The sequence below is a fragment of the Athene noctua genome, chromosome 7, assembly GCF_965140245.1.
Source record: "Athene noctua chromosome 7, bAthNoc1.hap1.1, whole genome shotgun sequence".
Taxonomy (NCBI): domain Eukaryota; kingdom Metazoa; phylum Chordata; class Aves; order Strigiformes; family Strigidae; genus Athene; species Athene noctua.
In genome coordinates this window covers 8,765,160-8,784,882 of record NC_134043.1, presented here as the reverse complement: position 1 = coordinate 8,784,882, position 19,723 = coordinate 8,765,160, and the positions used below count along the sequence as shown (strand labels likewise).

The 19,723-nt window shown below is 36.8% G+C and overlaps 1 protein-coding gene across 4 annotated transcripts in view; it reads right to left on the bottom strand.

Moving 5' to 3' along the window:
• Positions 1-19,723, bottom strand: part of NCKAP5 (NCK associated protein 5) — a 254,198-nt gene that overhangs the window by 22,444 nt on the left and 212,031 nt on the right. For all 4 annotated transcript variants that reach the window (XM_074910863.1, XM_074910864.1, XM_074910866.1 and 1 more), the window contains 4 exons: positions 11,255-11,569; positions 8,827-8,963; positions 6,654-6,783; positions 3,770-3,957 (listed from right to left, as the gene is read on the bottom strand). In XM_074910863.1, the coding sequence (XP_074766964.1) occupies positions 3,770-3,957; positions 6,654-6,783; positions 8,827-8,963; positions 11,255-11,569 (770 nt within the window). The remainder of the gene's footprint in view (positions 1-3,769; positions 3,958-6,653; positions 6,784-8,826; positions 8,964-11,254; positions 11,570-19,723) is intronic.

The window sequence follows — 19,723 nt, the reverse complement described above, 5'->3', positions numbered from 1 at the left end:
AGGCGCAAGCAGAAGCCACTCCTGCCTTTCTGTTTTTCCCCTTACTCTTGTTTAGTATAGCCTGCAGAGGTGTCTACGCTGCTTTAACGATTGCTGTAATTCAGGAATGCTGGAACATCCTCTACAGTATCAGCTTAATGCCCTGGGATCCTTAAGGATGGCAAGTGTTGTGCAATTACCAAACTTTCTTATTCTTGTGGATATTCCCCTCTGTTAATACGATGTATTAGAAGGCTTGTGAGCACAATGAGTCAATCATATCGCATTAACTCCCAATCAGCTTACTCAGCTGTAAAAAACCTTGAGTTTATCTGGGAATGCCGCCACGTCAGTCCCATTTGTAAGTGCAGCCAAAACAGCAGCAAATTCTCTAATTTTTTCTTTGCCTGTATTTGCCAGCAAGCTCTAATATCTACTTGAATTGCAAGATATGATGATTTGAGCATTTAATCTCCCTCATGAATCATCTGTAGAACACATGCAATCTCTGTTGTGTTGAATAAGACCATAACTTCACATTGTGCATACAAGCCTCCTTCGTTAAGTGAGCCCCCTAGTTAAATTGCCAATATAGTTAACATTGTAACTGTGCCAGAATATCAGTTTTCTTATGTATGTCATCACAACTGAGGGAAAACAAGAGGATTTAGAAACTTGTGATGGGTATCAACCCCTTCCATAAATGATCTTTTCTTTAAAGTGCTCAAAACATGCCTTGAAATACAAGCAAGCCTTGATGGTGAGCCAAATTGAGTAATTAATACATAGGGACAAAAGAAAGCAAGAAGAGCTGTATTACAGAAAATAAATATGTGATGGTTGGTTAAGGACAAAGAAGAAAACACATTTTTCATGATGCTTTGGGATCATAAGGATGATTAGGAAATAAAATCTTTGACCAACTCTGTTACTTCTCCAAGGGAACAAAGACAATAAAAAGTCTCGTGCCATAAAACTCATAAGTTTTATGTCCATGATTCAATGCATTTTATTCCTTTCTTTGAAACTGTGATTTGTTTTTCTTGTCCAAAATTCTGCAGTGTACAAAAGGATGACATTCTTTCAGAATAGGCTTCCCAGGTCAAAATAACTGTAACATCAAACTGGTCTTAGAGCCAAGAGAATTTAACCAGGATGCTCTTTAAGACTTGGGAGACAAGAAACTGGAACAATAAATATTTCTTTTTTCAAAGTGTAAAAGCCTTTTCTGATTCCTCAAACACTTCATTCAGTGCCCCTTTATCACAGTAATTTCCTATTGGTTGTTTTTCTTCTGAAACTCCTTCTGTGCAATACTTTCTCGCTGATAAAACTTGTGTATGTACTTTGGGGGTAATGCTGGTGAGTATATTCAGTGAGAATGAGACAATTCAAATGAAGTAAGTCTGGGTTAACAGAGCTTCCTGCCAGAATGTCTCATTAGAGCACCCAGTCTGAAGCCACTATCGTACTGGTGCTGTACAGTCCAATTTAATTGGGCTGAGGGACTGATACGGCACACTGCTCTTACGACAAGCAGCGTAAACTCATTCTGCCCATCATAACACTTGGTTGAGGTTTTTTTGAAGGCTTCACATACACCATTTGGGAATGAAATTCAAAGCACGTAGCATTTCCTTTTTCAAAATGACAAATATTCTGCATGAAAGCTGCATTTTTTTCCCCCTCAAAATTTATCTGGGGTTTTTTTAGAGTTTTTGGCCATAAGTGCCTCAGTTTTTGGTGTCCCCCTCTTTTTGTGGGTAATGTTCCAGATCACACAGGTCTAATTTAAACAGACTGTGTATCTTCTTGGGTTGGACAAATTACAGCTCAGAAAAATTTGCCATGCTGGTTCAAACAAGGAGTTCAGGGCAACCTGCTTTTCATGGTTACTGCTTCTCATTTGTCATTCTGCAAAGTTTAATACTAATAGGCAAATCTCTAGTGCTTTACTGAGCTTTCACTAAGAGGCAATGCTGTTCTGAGGGCTATTTTGGCCCCCCAAAATAATGCATGAAAAATGCTAGTGCTGAGTTATACCTGTTGAATTCTAGTTTAATGATGGATTTTTACAAGGATGCTGAAGCTATTTCAATGAGTTCTGCTTAAGTTTTGGCACATTGCAGAGATGTCATATACAAGAAATGCACGAGAAGAATGAGTTAAAAGTAGATACAACTCTAAGCCACTTTTCTATAGTGGAACCAAATCTAATTCTGCTAATAGCAAAAGACGTGGTCTTCAGAAGGCAGAACTGATTTTTATGTATATTTATATATATACACACATACATACATATGTAATCAATCTCACCTGCAGAATTTTGCTATGAATTTCTAGATGTTAAAGATGAGGAATTAAGTGGATGTTCAAATTATTTTTCTTCATCCAGCCTTTTTAATACTCTTCTTACTCTTCTGCTACCTGTTTTTTTTTTTTTTAACTTTTCTTCTTCCTAGCTATGAAGCCAGATTCTTTAGAAGTGTTCTTTCTAATACGAGCCAAACATATTCAAATTGAATCATGTTCTGGGTACTAGTGAAATTTGGTTGATTGGGAAATGAGGCAGATACATGTCAGGATTTTTCTTTTGAAGTTTGTGAGTCAATTTAATATTCAGTTAAGCAGGGCTTTCATGCCAGCAGAGTTGAAATAAACAGGGGCATTGCCAGTTTGTTCCACACATTCCTTCTGCACATTTGGCCCAGATTCCTGAAAGCTGTAACACTCTAACTTTGGTTGGAGTTAATCACCTCTGAAGTTAGAATGCACAGTGATTTTCTGAAGCTGAAAACTGGGGTCTGGGAAGAGATAAAAATTCTTTTCCACTTATGAATTACACCAGTATGCTACAAAACAGCAGCTCATTCATTATTTTCTGCTACCACCTTTGTTTATACTGTAACGTACCCAAAATATGCCGAGTGCTACACACAGAAACAAAAGAGCCTGTATTTAAAAAGAAGAGCCGGGGACAGTAACTGAACATGAAGGCAAAATGATTACAGTGGATCATGGCTGGGTGGCTCTATTTTCAAACAAATAGGCTTGTTAAAGCAAAGGAGAGAAAAAGTGAGAAAGAAGTGTGAGGATGAGAGGAGAAGGCATGAGAAAAGAGGAGGAAAAGAACAGGTTGAGAAGTTGCTTTTTAGGGTTGTTGAGACTGTGTGATGTCAGGTTCAAAGTTTTTAGAGACTGAAATAGCAAGTGGATTCACATGAAGTAAGCGGAGAAAACAAATTTGTTTCAGTTCAGCATCAAGATCCACCAATCAGATCAGGACTGGTCTTCATCAGAATAATGTTTAAAACCATCAGATCAGGAGTTCCAGAGCTAACACCAAGACTTATTTCAAAACAGACCAGAAGATAGCTGACTTCCACAGCATATTTTAATTTGAATTTTCAGGAACACTACTCAGATGTTTAAGTTATTTACTACATGTTGTGCTATATGAATTATCTAACTATATGTGATGGAACAGCCTTAAAAGATAAATCCTGTGTTTTCTTGCTAGCCTTAAATTTCAACTCCTCTCTAATGGTAGACTGCTAGTGCTAGCCTGTCTCTACTTGTCATTTTTGGAAGTCTAATTCTATGACAGGTGAGCATCAGAATGTAACATTCTGTTCTTAAAATCTTTAGATCCTTACCTTCTGCACGTTCATGCTGTTTTTCTCATGTCTGCCTGGTTTTTGTAATCAATCAACACACAGGAAAAAGCAAGAGGTAAATAAAAATAATAATGAAGAAAATGAGAAGTAATATAAAAATCACAGTAACTCACACTTGGGCTGTCCTTGCCCTTGCTGTCTTTACTGGAAGCTCCACTCAGCTGCTCAATTAAACTGTAATGTGTTAATTGTTCAGGTCCATCATCTCCAAAACGGCCATAGAGACTGTGTTGGTATAAATCCAAGATTGACATCGGGTTCCCAAGAAACGACTTTCTCTGGTTTTGTTTTTCCTGCTCAGCTGTAAGAGATGTTAAAAATAATATCACTATGGCATATTTAATTGATGAAATGCAGTCTTCATACATTGTAATGTAATTTTACAATTTTTAAATGTATTTCAAATGTTTTAAGGTATCTGGAATTCAATGTAGTAAAAGCATTAAAACACTAGGTCCTAACTCTCCAATCAGTGCATATACAGGGGACTGTTCATACTTACTATTTAAAATGAAGGAGATGGTATGAGACAGCCAGAATTAATTTCCTTTCTTTTTTAATTACAGATGAGATTGTTAATTTGGGGTATCGTTCTACTTGTTTATTTGCTCTAAGTTTTCATTCTTCTCTCTTAATAGCCTTACATGGCAGATGTGCTAAGTTTCTTTAGCATCTTTCAGTTTAACTATATTTGATAATTCTTTCCTTTTCACTACATTTTTAGCTAATGAATACAACATTACATAAAAAAATACACTAGTAAGGTAAGAAACAAGGCCTGCCCATTTGTTAGAGATCCTACTGTAATACAAGAGCATTAGGAATAAAACATCAGTTTCCAAAGTCCGAGGCTGCAAAATCATTCAGAAGATCAAAACAAAACCAAACATTTTCTACAGCTTCATGAAAATGAATGGGACACAGAGGCTTACATGATCATTAGCTTCTTTCCTCACATTTTTTGTTACACAAACTTCAACTCTACCTTATAACCTACAGCCTCTGCCTCCAGTACCTCCAACAGAATCACATCAGGATAAAACCTTCATGAAACTGGAATCAAAACATTTTCATGACTGAAATGGAAGAACCTGGATTATTTGCCTTATTCTCTGCTATTCTACTGACTTTCTCCATAACACTGGGCAATGTACTGGGAGTGTCATCCAAAGCCCACTAGATCAGTGAAGGTCTTATCATTGACTTTTTGTAGCCTTCACACTGGGCTCTCAGTTCTCTCAGTCTTTCTGTTCCCTGCTCATAAACAGAAAATGAAAATCACTCCAACGTTATCACTGTGCAACCAGTGAAAGTTCATTAATGTTTTGGGGACTTATCTAATACATGTAATTATCTACACATATAAATATATTCTCTATGAATTGGTTTGCTGCAGACCCTGCCTCAGACTCATGTGGATGTTTTGAGGTTATATCGCTTGTGTGCATAAAGAAGCTAGTATCTTTGAACACAGAATGGAATAAAGTATTGTTAATAAGATGTGAGAACTGCGTTTGTAGAGCACAGAACAGAAATCCTGACCATAAGGAATGACCACAGCAGAAATACTTTTGCAATAATGCTTTATATTTTCTTTTCTATTTGTCTCAATCACAATTACAAATTTTAGTTCTGTTACGAGCCCAAAAGTTAGGCATATGCACAAAATTAATGATTTTCTATGCAAAACAGTAATTTCAAGCCACTCTTAGATATCATTAAACTCAGAATCTGGTGCCATTTAATGTAACTGCTTACACACAATAAAATCCTTTTTTTTGCAAATTGTGATCAATACATAAAAAAATGCTTATCTACCTCTAACAAAACACATCTTTCTTGTATTAGAACATGATTTGTAAAAAGCAAAATCTGTAAAAAAGTAGTTGTTTATGGGCCAAGTTAAATGACTTGCAACATTTCATACAGACTAAAAATACAAAGTTACAGGAGTAATGTAAATAAACGGTCCTAGCTTCCTACTCTGCTTGCTCTCTGGTAGAATCACAAAAAAATGGATTAATTCTGAAAATGCCAAATGTTTAAGTCCAACTCCCAGCAGACACTGAAGTGCACACTATGTTGACAGTATCTAGCCATCCATGGCATTTTTAATGCATTCATCACTATGGTATCTACTGTAGGTGCTAATCTCTGCTAGGTCAAGCTCACTGCTGTGCAGAGGGTCAGTACAAATCCTGTGAAACACTGCAGTACTGCTTAAGCTCTCAGGGCTTCAGTGGTGCTGAGACCTTGCACTTGCCTTTGCACTCGCCAGAATTTATCTCCTGCAGGGAAGCCATCGGCTGCATCGGCAAGGATGTGAGCCACACTCTCCTCCCCCGCCCACAGGGCACACATCTGCACTGAAAGGTGGCTTGCAGCACAGCAAGATGGTGGTCAAGAGAAGACAGCAATTTCTTGGGTTATTAAACACACAGAAAACTATTATCTCAAGAACTTCCCTTAATGTATTTTTATCTACTGAAATTCAGTAAATTCCAAACTGCCATCAATTCTCACAAAAAGGTTTGATACTTGAAAATGGCAATATATACACAGAGGACAATGAGAGAGACTTTACTACAGCACCATAGCCAACATCACTTTGATATAGAGGATGGATAACTATGGCCTTGACCATTGCACTATTTCAGCTGGCTAATACAATTAAAAAGAAAAAAAAGGGAAGCTATCTTTATAGTCAACTTTGTAATAATGTAACAGAAGACTTCTTTTTACTTACACTGCAGGGATTTCTGCATAAAACCCTACAAGTTAAGCCACTGTTCGCAAAAACTGTGGAAGAGAGGGAAAAAAAATAGACACATAGAATAAAAAGCAAAAGGTAATAAAAAGCTAACGGAAAATTAGACTGAAGTAAGATCTGGAGTTAGAAAGTGAAAACCAGACAGAAAGTTCAATGAAGGACACTATCTGCTGCCGAGTCAGAAGAGAGATGAGGGATATACATTTTATGTACAAATTTTCAATTACCTTGTTTGTTGTTCTTTGTTAACTCTACAAAAGTCTCCTCTGCAGTTCTAAAATATTTTGTTTCATACTCTGGCTCCAGCTCAGTGTCACTGCTGCTTGCAGAATATGTACACACTCTCAGAGCTCTGTCCTGTACAAATAAGGGTATTGCAATCATTCAGATGATGCATATATATCAAAATAATGCCAAAAATGGTATTAGGAGTGGAACATTTTATATTCATCATGCAGTATAAATGGATAGTTCAACTGGAAAAAAGTCTGCATTACCAGTTTAACTAACCAGTTCTACTTCAAGTAAGTAATCATCAGTCTTGACATGGGAGAAATAACACATTTTTGTCCTGGTAAATCCCCTGAATTAGTCAGGCAGAAACAGTCCAGACTGACAAATTTTTTCACTGTAATATCGTTTTCAAATGTACCAACATTTTCAGATAATTTCACCCACCAAGTTAAATTTTAAAATGTTTAATAGTGTATTTGTAACATGCAAAATTATCACACAACAAATGGTTTGCTACAAGCAATCCTAGAGACAATTAGGACAGCCAGTAGACAATACTCATGCTTTCTATACCAGTAAATCCTAAATTCTTCCTAAATTTATGTCACTTGTCCTGGCATTTACGTTACAGTACCAGAGAGCCCTTCATTTCCAGCTGATTCCTATCCCAATTCTCTTCAGGAAGCAACACTAAGGATACTCTTCTGGGAGTAAAAAGGAATGCTAACAGCTCTGGACAGCTTCTAATCATGGAAGGCCTGAAGGCTTAAATGTTTCAGAAGCAACAGCTCAGTACAATAAACCCCTCAAAACAGGTATGGGGAAGCTAAGGCTGATACTGCTCAGTTAATGGCATCTACAGGTACAGACATCACCTACTATCCTAACCCCAATTGCCTATCAGTGGCTCCAAAGAGCTTTTAATTCTGTTTTTTGAAGAGTGAGATTAATTTCCACATCTTCCCATTCATGTAGTTTTTAACTGATGCAGAAGGACATCCATTTGATAGGAGGCACATACCTGTGGAGAGGGCACCAGACCTGGGGATACCTGCACGTAGCCAGGTAGGCCCAACATTACCAATAAAATTGGGAGACTGCAAGTCAGCTGTAGTCCCAAAGCCATTTAGGCACATTCACATGCCAGCTACACCCACACTGACCTTCTGACTCTTAGGCAGACTAATTATCATTAACAAATGTATCGTGTTAAGATGGTTTTGGGACTGGAGGTGGTCAGCCATGACTGTCTCTGGGGGAACACCACACTGATGTGGTTGTTACTTGGAAGCCAACACTATTGCACTGCAGAGGATCCACCACCAGTTTATCAATGACATACAAGACAATTTTATCTCTCTGTTTCTGTTCTAAATATTCAGAGCACGGGCCACATAAAAATGCAAGATACCCCAGTCAGTAAATACACAGATAAAGCAGACACGCAAAAAAGTTACACAACAAAATGTTTTTAGCCTCAGGCTTATTAGCTATCAGTGTCTGACCATTTCCTTGCATAACGCCCACTTTCTTGATAACTTTTTTTTCTCTCTTTGCTAACCTGCTGACCCTGTACTGCTCGCAGGGCTTGACAGCCTGGCATTCCTGAATACAAATAACTTGACAACCATGAGCAGTAGCTTTTACACAGGTATATACATTTTCCTCTTTGTTCTTCCTGCAGTTTTCATTAAAAGACTGAAGGACTGACAGATCATTCCAGGGACTAACCAAAACCCTACAGAAACATGTAAGAAAAGCATTTTCCCTTTTACAATACTTTCATAGCACATCTGCTCAAATGCTCATGCTATACAGCTATACAGACAAGGAAACCTAAGCCTGAGGAAAAAAAAAGACATTCAAATCTCATGGAAACCAAACAAGTAAGATCAAGTTTCTCGAAGAGAAAAACAGGCTAAAATGTCCCAATTTCCTTGTCCATAAAATGCCTGTGAGGATTTTAATTAAAACATATTTGTAAACCATGAGACAAAGTACCTTTGTGTGCTGCATTATTATCAATGAGATTGAAAACGAAGGGCAAGAAAGTAAATGTAGTGGTTAGATTGCTAGTTACTCTTCCCACTATACTAAAAATATTCACCATTTCTGATTCACCACAATACATATCTCATTTAATAGATGACACTTGTTAACTTATACCTTTGTTTTAATAGTTTTCTTGGTGGTCTGCTCTGGAAGAACTTTTCTATTTTCCACAGTTTCTTCAGCATGCTCTAATGAGGCAGAGGTCACAGAACTTGGTACTTGTTCACTTTGCTTTGCAAGGTTAATTATTCCTGAATTAAGAAAGACATTATTTAAATAGACCGTGCTTTTGCCAAGAAAGGTTGGACCAGATGATCCTTGAGGTCCCATCTGACCTGGTATTCTTATGATTCTGATTCTATGATAAATTGTAGGTCTCATCAGCATCTTCATAACAGTGTTTCAATTATGAATCAGTAAAAAAGTGGGGGCAAGTCATGGTACTTTAATTATCTCAAAAAATATCTTACTACTCAAATGAACAACTTTACTAAATTACTGGAATAATTCTAACAACTACAGTGGCAGAATTTGATCCAAAGCCTTTTCCAGTTAACAAGAGAAGAGGAAGGTATGGATTTAAATCCCTCTATTAGTTCTAAAATACATACTTTTTCACATAAGAAACAACATTCAATAACTACTTCTAGGCATTGTAGGATCTGCTTTGCTATTTTATGTTCTCAGAGAGAGAACAGTCTGTTAACATAAATATAATTACCTTTCTAGCAGAAATTCTCAATCAGCTAGTCTTTTTATTTGCTATATTTGCACTATGCAAAATCAGAACATCAAAGAAGATATAAGGTGCATACGAAATAAAGTGATAATTGTAATTTGGATGAGAAAGCGAGGGAGAGAAGAATCAAATGAAAATATTCTACTAAAGAACAAGTTGACCCCACCATCTGATGTATACTACTTTTTTTTAACGTCTCTTCATGACAATTTAATTAAGATACAAACCTTACAAGGTTGGTGCAGTGAATATTAGCATTAAGATCAGAACAATCTTACTGCTACTGACTTCTTATGAAGCAATTCAATGCTTGCAGTTTCTGTTCAATTTGTTATAATGACAGTGTTTAATCATGGACTCGACTCTATAGCACACTGCTGAATTGAGGTCACATGTGGCTATTCAAGCATGTAGCATATAATCTATAACTAAGATTTCTCATCTGAATCCTTCTTAGCTGTACCATTAATTAACAGTATATTTATTTTAAAAAAATACTAAGCATTAAAATATCTTTTATTTAGCTTTGATGTGAATCGAGCAGGGGAATCTGCAATGAAGCATACGATGTGTGTTTGCAGTCTATTATACCACTACAATACTGTACTGGGAATATTGCTAAATCAACTAAATTCTAAGATGTTTAATTAGAATTCTTCTGTTATGCATCTTACGAACATATAAAAGAGGCTTCTTTCCTCCTAGACTCAATATACATCAGCTCATTAGCAGAACACATATTTGATAGCCTTGAACTAACTTTAAACTTGCTATTTAACCTTACATGCTAATTACATGAAATCTCTTAGTGATACAGATTTATGCAAGTTAAACATTCACAACTTTTATAGGAGCAATAAATATTTACACTGACAAAGTGCTAACAACCATAACCCCAATAAATACATGACATTCCATTTGTCACGATAAAACAATACTCTTCATTAAACCAATTATTTTTACTGCGTTTTGTACTGTATCTATCATGTTGACTATGAAAAATTCCCTGTTATAAATGCTGTATGTAATGATTCACAATGTTATTGACACATGTATTAATAACTCAAAAACCTTCAAAAATGTATATAAATGGTCAGTGTGCATTTATAAAAAATTGCGTAGAGTTCAGTGGAACTATTTACTAGTTTTTTGATACTAGTTCAAAGATACAAAATTCTTTGTTGGTGATTTCCTGGACTGCTAGTTCTTTTATTCCTTTGTCAGTTTCTGTTTTATAGTTTAAGCACACACTTAGCTGATAAGTAAGGTATTTTATGTTCATATATAGAAATGTATTTGTATAATGTAGTAAAGTAATGAGAGTCTTGTTTGAGGTCAAGGCCATATATTCCCTGGGACAGGATTTATGCATTAAGGCTAAATGAGTCTTTAGTCCAAATCTGGTTTCAAAAGCAAGTCTTTATGAATGTATCTTTTCTATGTCAAAACACGGCTATGCTTTGTACTTTGCCGTAAAGTCTGATACTGAATACTGCTGAACATCTGCATTCTTATTCAAGTCCAATTCCATGGCTGGCATATGTTTTTTCTTCAAGCAATGTTTCTTGAGAAAAGGATTTAAGTACTTAACACATTTTTCTTTCTCAGATAAGCATTTTGTGTAGCAAAATTTCCATATGGCTTAGGTCACCAACTTGTTAACCTTATGCATTCATAAAAAGAATATATTTTGCTCTGCATTTAACATTTCTGTTATCAATTGTCATTATTATAGGACTTCTGCTAATCAAAACAGATGTCAGGGCAGAAATAATGTAATTTTCAGTGTAATTGACATTTTACCTGAGGAAGCTGGTTTTGGAAGGCGACTTTGAAAAGGTCGTATACCTTTGGCAGTCATGGCTGGATCAGATGTTGAGTGACTAATTATGCTTTCCACAGACTCCTGGCTCTTAGCTGTTGAAGGCACTTCTCGCTCAAGAGTTTTGGCTTTTACTGAAGGAGCTGAAAGAAGAACTTGCTCAGACGATGCAAGGACTTCTGTTTCCAAGGTTGATTCTTGCTTAGAAATGTGTCGCCCTGTAGATCGGTTCCCTGAGTCGGGGAGGGGGAAGGTTCCAATCCCGCTGTCCAGTGTCCTCATCTGGCAGCAAGACTCTAAGATACAGCAAAATTGTGTGACAGGGTGGAGCTAAAGGTGTTGCTGGTATTTAAAGACAGTGGAAGGGTCTATGGGAAAAAAGGGCATCTTCAAGGGAAGGTTTCGAGGAAAGAAAAGCATTTTGCTTTTTGTGAGTATGCTGTTACCTGTCATTTGTATGCTTTTGACACAACACATGTATCTAACTGAATACAACGAAATACCATTCTGAGGGGCAATTAAACTAACTAAAAGATGTCAAAACATTGAAACTGTCCTGCTTCAGAGTTACAGGGTGATAATGAATAAGAAGGACATATCCTAGAAAGTGGTTACAGCTGAAATTTTAAATTATTTAGTTTGAAGGTCCACAGAAAGTCTGGCGAGTATCAATGTAAGGGATTGAGTAGCATAATGTATTTCTTCCTACATAAACCCACACTCCACAAAAGCTTGGCCTCTCCTCACCTCTGCTTCTTAATTGTTTCTCTTACAAGAAGGTGTTAATCAAAATGTATCATTTATTTTTACACAAAATTAAGATGCACAGAATTTCCCAGAGACACCCATCTCTCAGAGGATCCTGAAAAACTTGGATAGCAAGTTTACCTTGTTACATTTTTTGTAAGTGTACACTTTCCAACACAATGGCAGGCAGGGATAGCTTAAGCACTTGGTTTGGAAGCAGTGTGGTTGCACACAGCCCTCCAGCTTATTCATCCGACTGGGAAGGTGCTCTGCTAAGCATGAGGCAGAGAAAGATGCAAGTGTAGATATGTGCATGTTGCTATTCTAGCAGCTAGGATGTAACTGCAGCACCCTGTTTGTATAATGAGCAAACAGTATCGAAGGGACTATGATAGCAAGGTCCTTCTTGAGAGGTATAAACACCAAAGAGGGAACTTCAGCACTAATGGCTGGAAAATCAGCATAATTTAGGCTAAATGTCTAGAAACATCCCTTGACAGTGAGATCTTCAGTCTGTGGCAGGCACTCCCAAAGGAAGCAGAGGAGTTTCCTTTGCTTTGAACAATTTAAGGCTACACTGGATAAAAGATATACTGCAGTGAACAATTGTACTTTAGCAGGAGATGCAGAATATGACCCAATATATCTTTTCCATCTCTATTTTCTGTGTTCCTGAGTATTGATTTTTTTTTATATGCCCATTTCTTATTTAAGTCTGTTGTAGTTAGCAGTCCTCTTTCAAGTAATTTTCATGATTTTTTCCTCTGTAGTGTTTTTAATACTCTCAGAAATTTGGAAATATTTCTCCTCTGCCAGCTCTGCCTATTTGTTTTTGGAATAAGAATTTTAACATGGTCATTTTCTGTTAATATCTTAATCTCAATGGGTCTTATTTGATAAAAAGTAAGAAACTACTCACAGATGAATTAAAAGTCTATTTATGTTTCCGGGTTCTTGTCAAAAGAGAAGCAGTCTATATTTACATGGTCCTCATTACCTTATTCTCATCATTCAGGATCAAAGAAAGATTGAAAGTTATACAGAGCACATCAACCTTACAGGGCCTAGATGAGCTGCTACAGCAAAAAGAACTACGCACTATCTTTAAAAAGGGAAAAAAGTGATTCTGAATTCTCTCACACAATTACTGCATCCCAATTAATTCTTTCCATGGGTAAAAGGAGATAAAGTGTGGAAGCCACAACTAGCCTGCAGCTATGTTTTCCATCACTAATGTGTTATAATGATTTTAGAAGTTGCTGAAGGTTATCCAGGAAATGTGAAAAAGAAGAGAACTATATATGGTACTGCTGCGTCAAAGGAAGGTACCCCAGTCACTGAACCCTCTTACTCTAGTTATCCTTCCCTAAGATTTTTTTTGTTTTGTTTTTCAATAGTAAAATATCTAGCTAGAAGTGGGTGAACCATTTGTCTCAGGATGTAGCAGAGCGCAGAAAAATAAGTTAAAATGCTCTGTGTCTCCTCTTGCCATTTACTCTGTAGATAATCAACCCTAAACTAGTGTGGTAGCTCACGGACAGGCAATGCTTCAACTAATGACTATCAGTGATAGAGTTAGTAAATAAAGGAAAATACAGAACAAGAAAGGACTTCCCTTAGTTGCCTATTGACAAGAAGACAGACTTCTATGCAACACTGGTTACGTTGGAGAGGCAGAGCTCTTTGGCAGAGAAAAAAAATCCTGAAAACAAAAATCGGAAGAACCTCCCCTCTACTGTCTGTATGGTTAATGTTGGACCTAATTTTGCAACCCAGTTCCACAGAGACTCTGGATGATTTTCTAGCATTGTTTCTTTTTGAACATTCTGTAAGAATCTAAAAAGTCATTCCCTCCTAATTATTACAGGACAATTAAATAGACTCAAAATATATGCTGAACAGTAAAGCTACATCTTTTGCTCAGGGCAAGCTGGATGAACACTATTTTATCTTCTAAGGTCATGTTTCTTAAAATTACATAAGGATTTGTCTTGCCCACTGTTACCTTGTGTCTGTCTAGGAATGGACCATGAAAGCAATGGCATAAAATCAAGAGAAATGAATACCCAGGGCCATACTTCCAAGAAAATACAATCTCCTGCTGTTCCCAAAATAATTGGGAGAGTGATGGAGGAGCACACCAGCAGTGTCGCATTTAATTAAAAGCAAAAATAGTTTTAATCGATTATAGTCTTCCTTCATAGAGACTTTATCCATGATAAAGGAAATACACCAGGTGGAAAACAGATTTTTAAAACAGCTCACTAATTTTTAATTCTGAACAACCACAAAAGAGTCTGGCTTTCAAAGTGCTCAAAGCTCAGCAGCTCCCACTGTGCCACTTAAAGACAGATTTTTTCAAAAATCCTGTGACTCAACTATGGTGAGCAATCCTCAGAAACCTAGTCCTAAATCCACAGAGTACACCACAAAATTCTTTATAGATGTTAATTTTTCACTAATAAAAGTAAGTAATTCACCCCTAAAGCTGTATTACACAAATAAAAAAGTATCTCTCAGAACAATTTGCTTTACTGAATGAATATACATTATCTTGCGTTGTTTTTAAACTTTTATGAAGCAACTGCGAAATCAAAAAATACGTTATACATCTCAGTGACAGCTTTCAAACCAAACCGTTCATGGCCCATCTGATTTCATCAGTTGCACTGACACTTCAAATGACTGTTATCAGTGAGAGCTGCACAAGACTACATAATGAAAATATGTAAAAGTTAAATCTCTGATGCTGCGACAGTACTACTCAATAGATGAAAAATGATTCTGCAAAACATTAAAGTCTGGAAAGAGTTATATATGAGCTTAATTGCTTTTGCTTATGAATGCTTCCTGGCATGCAAGTCGAATTCTTTGCCTGATTCTGGGGGTTTTTTGCCTCCTTCTCCGCCAGGGAAGAAAGAAGCTCACACAGTGGTATTAGTTTTTATAGTGGACACAGATAGACTCACCATCTGCCATTTCACTGAACAATCAAACTAGAATCAAAAGTCTGAAATACTGAAATATCCCTTTCCCTCTCTCCCATCATGTAGATTTAAGTCTGGGCAGAAAAGTCCCTGGAAGTCCTACTGGAGAGTAACATTTCTCAAAACTAGAAACAGAAATAAGGAAGAATTTAAAGAAATTTCTTGGAGATCAAGAAACTTCTGACTGCATGGGCATCTTCTGATGACAGGGTGTTGTAAGAGCTTTGTGGACAATTTGAGGAAGACCTTTAATGTTGAGAAGCTTCTCAGTCACTAAACAAAAGGAATTAACACTGAATAGAAAGTTTTCTGAAAATTTGCTGAACTCTCTACTTCTCAATAATTTTCAGGTTTAGCATCTTCACAGATAAGATGATCATGCAGTTCATGTCCTACATCAGCTGGACACCATGGTAATTTACACAGCTGGACAGGCTTTGGCATATTTCAACATCACTTTTGTTTTACCAGAGTTTCCTGGTATCAGTAGACCACCAAGACCTTTTCAACATGGAGTCAGCACCCAAACTAAATGGAATAAAGGGATCTTTGAAAATTGTGCACCATTCTGAGGGTACAGAGAAGAGGAGAATAGAAAAGGGACAGACACTCAGGCTGGTAAGTATCAGGAATTCTAAAAATGAGAGCGTCACTGTGGAAAATTACAATAGGAGCTCCTTCTGTGTTTTTTTTTACATCGTTCTCTGAAATGCAAAAATTAGAAAGTTAGAAGTAAACATACCCACTGACAAGAACTGACAACCAGAATTCATTAAAGTATTTTAGGGCATTCTCCTGAGCATAGAGCATTTAAAAATGCATCTTAAATACCAGCAACAGATCATTAAAGCCTAGTTATTTTTCTAAACTTTTGTTATTTCTTCTGAAACATTTGCCATAATGATACCACAAACACACCATCTCTAGCACAGAGACAACCCTTGGTACAAATCATTGGAGACTGAGAAAGAATACCCAGGGAAGTTGACCGTTGACCTTGCTTTTGTGTTCCTTCAGAGGCACTGCTATCAGTCACTGAGAGAGAGAGGAGCTCTGTCTGAGCTGGTGCCATGCTGTTTTACATTGTGATATAGCACCCTTCTCTGTTCTTCTTTTATACAATGCATGTGAAAGGAAAATCAGTTTGGGGGGTAAAATTGAAAGAAAACATAGAACAGCTACTATGAAGGGAATTGCTTCCAGCACAACACAAGAAACATGGTTCTAGACTCCCTCAGGCTAAGTTCTACACTGATGGTTGCAAAATAGGGTGTTACTCAAAATAAGCAATGGAGCAAAATCTGTCCCACTTTTAGATTAGGTACCTGTCAGTCTTTCTCATTTTGAACCTCTGCAAACCTATGTTGCGTCCTAGCACATACCCAAGAGATTTCATGAATTTCATACAATAGAAAACATAAGGTGATGATACAGCTTTTAAACACAGCTTCTGATACACATTTCTTCAATAATGTGAAAAGATACTTTTACTAAGGGCGATATAATGCCACATGTTATTGTAAACAAACTAGAGAGTGTTTCAAAACGTTTCCTCAGGTAAAGTAAAGATTCACATGCCAATAAAGTCCTTTAATGTTGTATTTAAAGAAGAGTTCCACAGATGCTTAGTCTATTCACAAATCACATACGAGTCTTTTCTTACATAGGGACTGTTATACTTTCAAGAAGTCTACATATTCACTCATGGTTATTTTGACCATCTAGTTAGAACAATACGTGAGTTTTATTATGATGCTTAGATCATCCATAAAATTTTTTATGGAGACCACAAGACCCGAAGTTTTACTCAAGGAGCTAAAATAAGGTGTCAATCAGCAACTCTATTAATCAGGTATATTGTATCATGTGCACACATGTCATTCAAAATGGTCAGGCAGTTCATCCACTTTGAATTAAAAATAATAAGAGGAGACATTTCTGGATGCTGGCATACAGTGAAAGGCTTACAGGACCTGAGGGAAAATAATTATAGTCCCTACTATGTTGTAAGTAAAGTTTTGCCTCTCTACCAACTTGTGCCATGACTGACAGAAGGCAGCCGTCTCTCAGTGCTGCTTCAGGGGGTCAGAATTTCCAGAAGCAGCTCAATAACCTCAGCCATTGCCTGTCAGGTAGAACCGTGGTGTTACTAATGAAACATGCCAATGGATACCAGATGCAATTACTGCAAACGGACATTATCTCTACTTCAAATGACTGACACAAACTAACAGTTTCTATTTGGAGGTGGCAAAGTTACAGAAGTGTGTATGTCACTTAATTTCGATGGCCAATCTATCTTAATATTAAAACTAAACAGCAACAGAGGACAACTGTATTTTAGGTCAAAAAGATCACAGGTAGTTCTGCTTACATCATGCTTTCTATGTATAATGTTAGTAGCACAGGGACAGATTTTCTTTCAAAGAAGCATCCCACCTCATGAAGAATGTGGAATTCTCCCCTGTGCTCACCACTACAGCTGGTTTGAGATCTTCCTCACATAAATTTTCAAGTTTTGGCCTACAAAACTGCACATGATTGACACAAATTTCAGCTGAAACCTTTGAGTAACCACCAGAATTTTCCACAGAAAGCAAACATTTTCAGGGAAAAAATATCAGTCAAAAATAGCTATGTATCAAGAACAGTTTCACTGGGAAATTTCCAGCAAGCTGTTTTCAGTACAGACTCAAGCCTTGAAAGAGGTTTTGAGAGATATGTAACACTTCAAGGCTTTCTTCAAGGAGTATCTATGACACTAAAAATGAAAGGGTATAATTCCCATCAGTAGCAGAATATCCAAATTCTAACAAATTACCTTTCTTTGCAGTAGAAAGTTCAAGACTTTCTACTAAGCTGACACAGGGTCCAGAGAATATGTAGCAGTTTTCTTCTGAAACACAAAGGGAATATAATTTCTCTAGTATGTTGAAACATGCCAAATTATTAATTAATGCTTTTTCTTTTTTTTTTCAGAATAATATTTCAAATGTAAATAGGTCTCTGAAAAATTGCTTTATCAGTTAATAAACATCTTTAAACTACATGTGGCATTGGCAGGAAGAACTTAAACTACAGATGGCAAAACAGATCTCTTTATTTGCACATCCTTCTCTTCATCTGCAATGCTAAAGCAACCACAAAAAAATGACTGTATTTCTGCCAAATCAACGTCAATTTTAAGTAGATTATTCCTTCTGGGTTTACACCATAATTTGATCCAATTAGTCAAAGATGAATGCATTATTGGTTTCTATCTAGACCTGAAGTATAACCAGTATGCAAAATTAAAAAACCCTGAAGGCTATCCTAGGTAAAACTAAAAATCACACAAGTTTTCACAGCCCTGATACTCCCATGGGTACTGCACTGGTAAAATGGAATTATTTTTAATGTATACTAAGGAAGGGTAAATGGGAGGAGGACTGTGCAGTGTATTTTCAAATGATGGATCTACAAGTGAACTTCATTCATGGCTGCTTCAATCTGGGATGACAATTTATGCTTATTTATAATAACAATAATAATAAAAATCACAATAAATACAGACTTTACTGACTTACTCAGTGTTCTTTCTATTGCTTCTTCTTAGTCAAGCTTTTTTTTTTTTCAAAATCCACCAACTTCAATATGTCACTTGTCCAATAGTTTGACAGTTGTCTTCACAGCTTTCCATGACCACAATCCCATCTTTGAAATTTATTTTCTGAGTTGAAACAGATCATTGCTGCCTCATTTTAATTCCAGTCCCACCTTAAAATGCAATTCTACCAGTAAGTCAAAATATTAGTTTTAATTATTAGTGAGTACTAATAATCTTGTACTCCCAATTTGGCAGTTATCTCTGGACTTTTTTTTTTTTTTTTCAATAAGTGCTCCCCATCGCCCTCCAGGTATTGAGATCCCTTCTTTGGATGTTTAGAAAGAATGGTGGCAAGCTACTTGGACTAGGGTTGTTACAGAGAACAAAACTTTAAATGAGTTGGAAAAAAACCCTGATAAATCTCGGAATTCTCTACCCCACATCTCTCAGTGTCTATTAAAAACAAAGGTTTACATTCAGCTTCCAGTTGGGGAAGTCCCACAACTGATCACGTCTGGAATGATCTCTCTGTATTACACTGTTATACTTTCTAAATATCTAATCACTTTTCTCAGGAGACAGGATATTAGAAATAGATACAGTTTTAGTCCTACTAGAAAAAAAAATACTGAGACTTGTAATTCACATGAAGAGCAACTTCAAGCTCTGTGTAAAAAGTAATTAAATGCAGTCCAGCTGCAGCCTGGCTGTCAATGAGGTCAGACTAGAAATACTTCGGGGAGTTATCCCTCTTCTTTTTTGGCTGTATGTCCCCCTTTGGTTTTATCTCTGTACTTGCCAATCAGCCTTACAGATTTGCAACTACCTTTAAGAAATCCTTATAGATGAGTAATAGCTGAGAAGAAAGAGAGTCTCACATCTGATGCAAGGTGTGGATCCAAGGTAAGCAATAGGTCTGCCGCAATGCAAAAATGTGGCTGTTCCAGGCTTTTTCACTGAGAATAGCCTTCTGTTCCCTTATAACCCTGAAAAGTAAAGGTTGGGAGCCAACAGTTGCACACTGTCTGAGGAACATCTTCCTGGGCATTGCTCATTCAAGGCATGGATGGATGCTTCCCTTCATTTGCCATTCTCTAATAGAAAAGACATAACCCAACTCTCAGAAATTG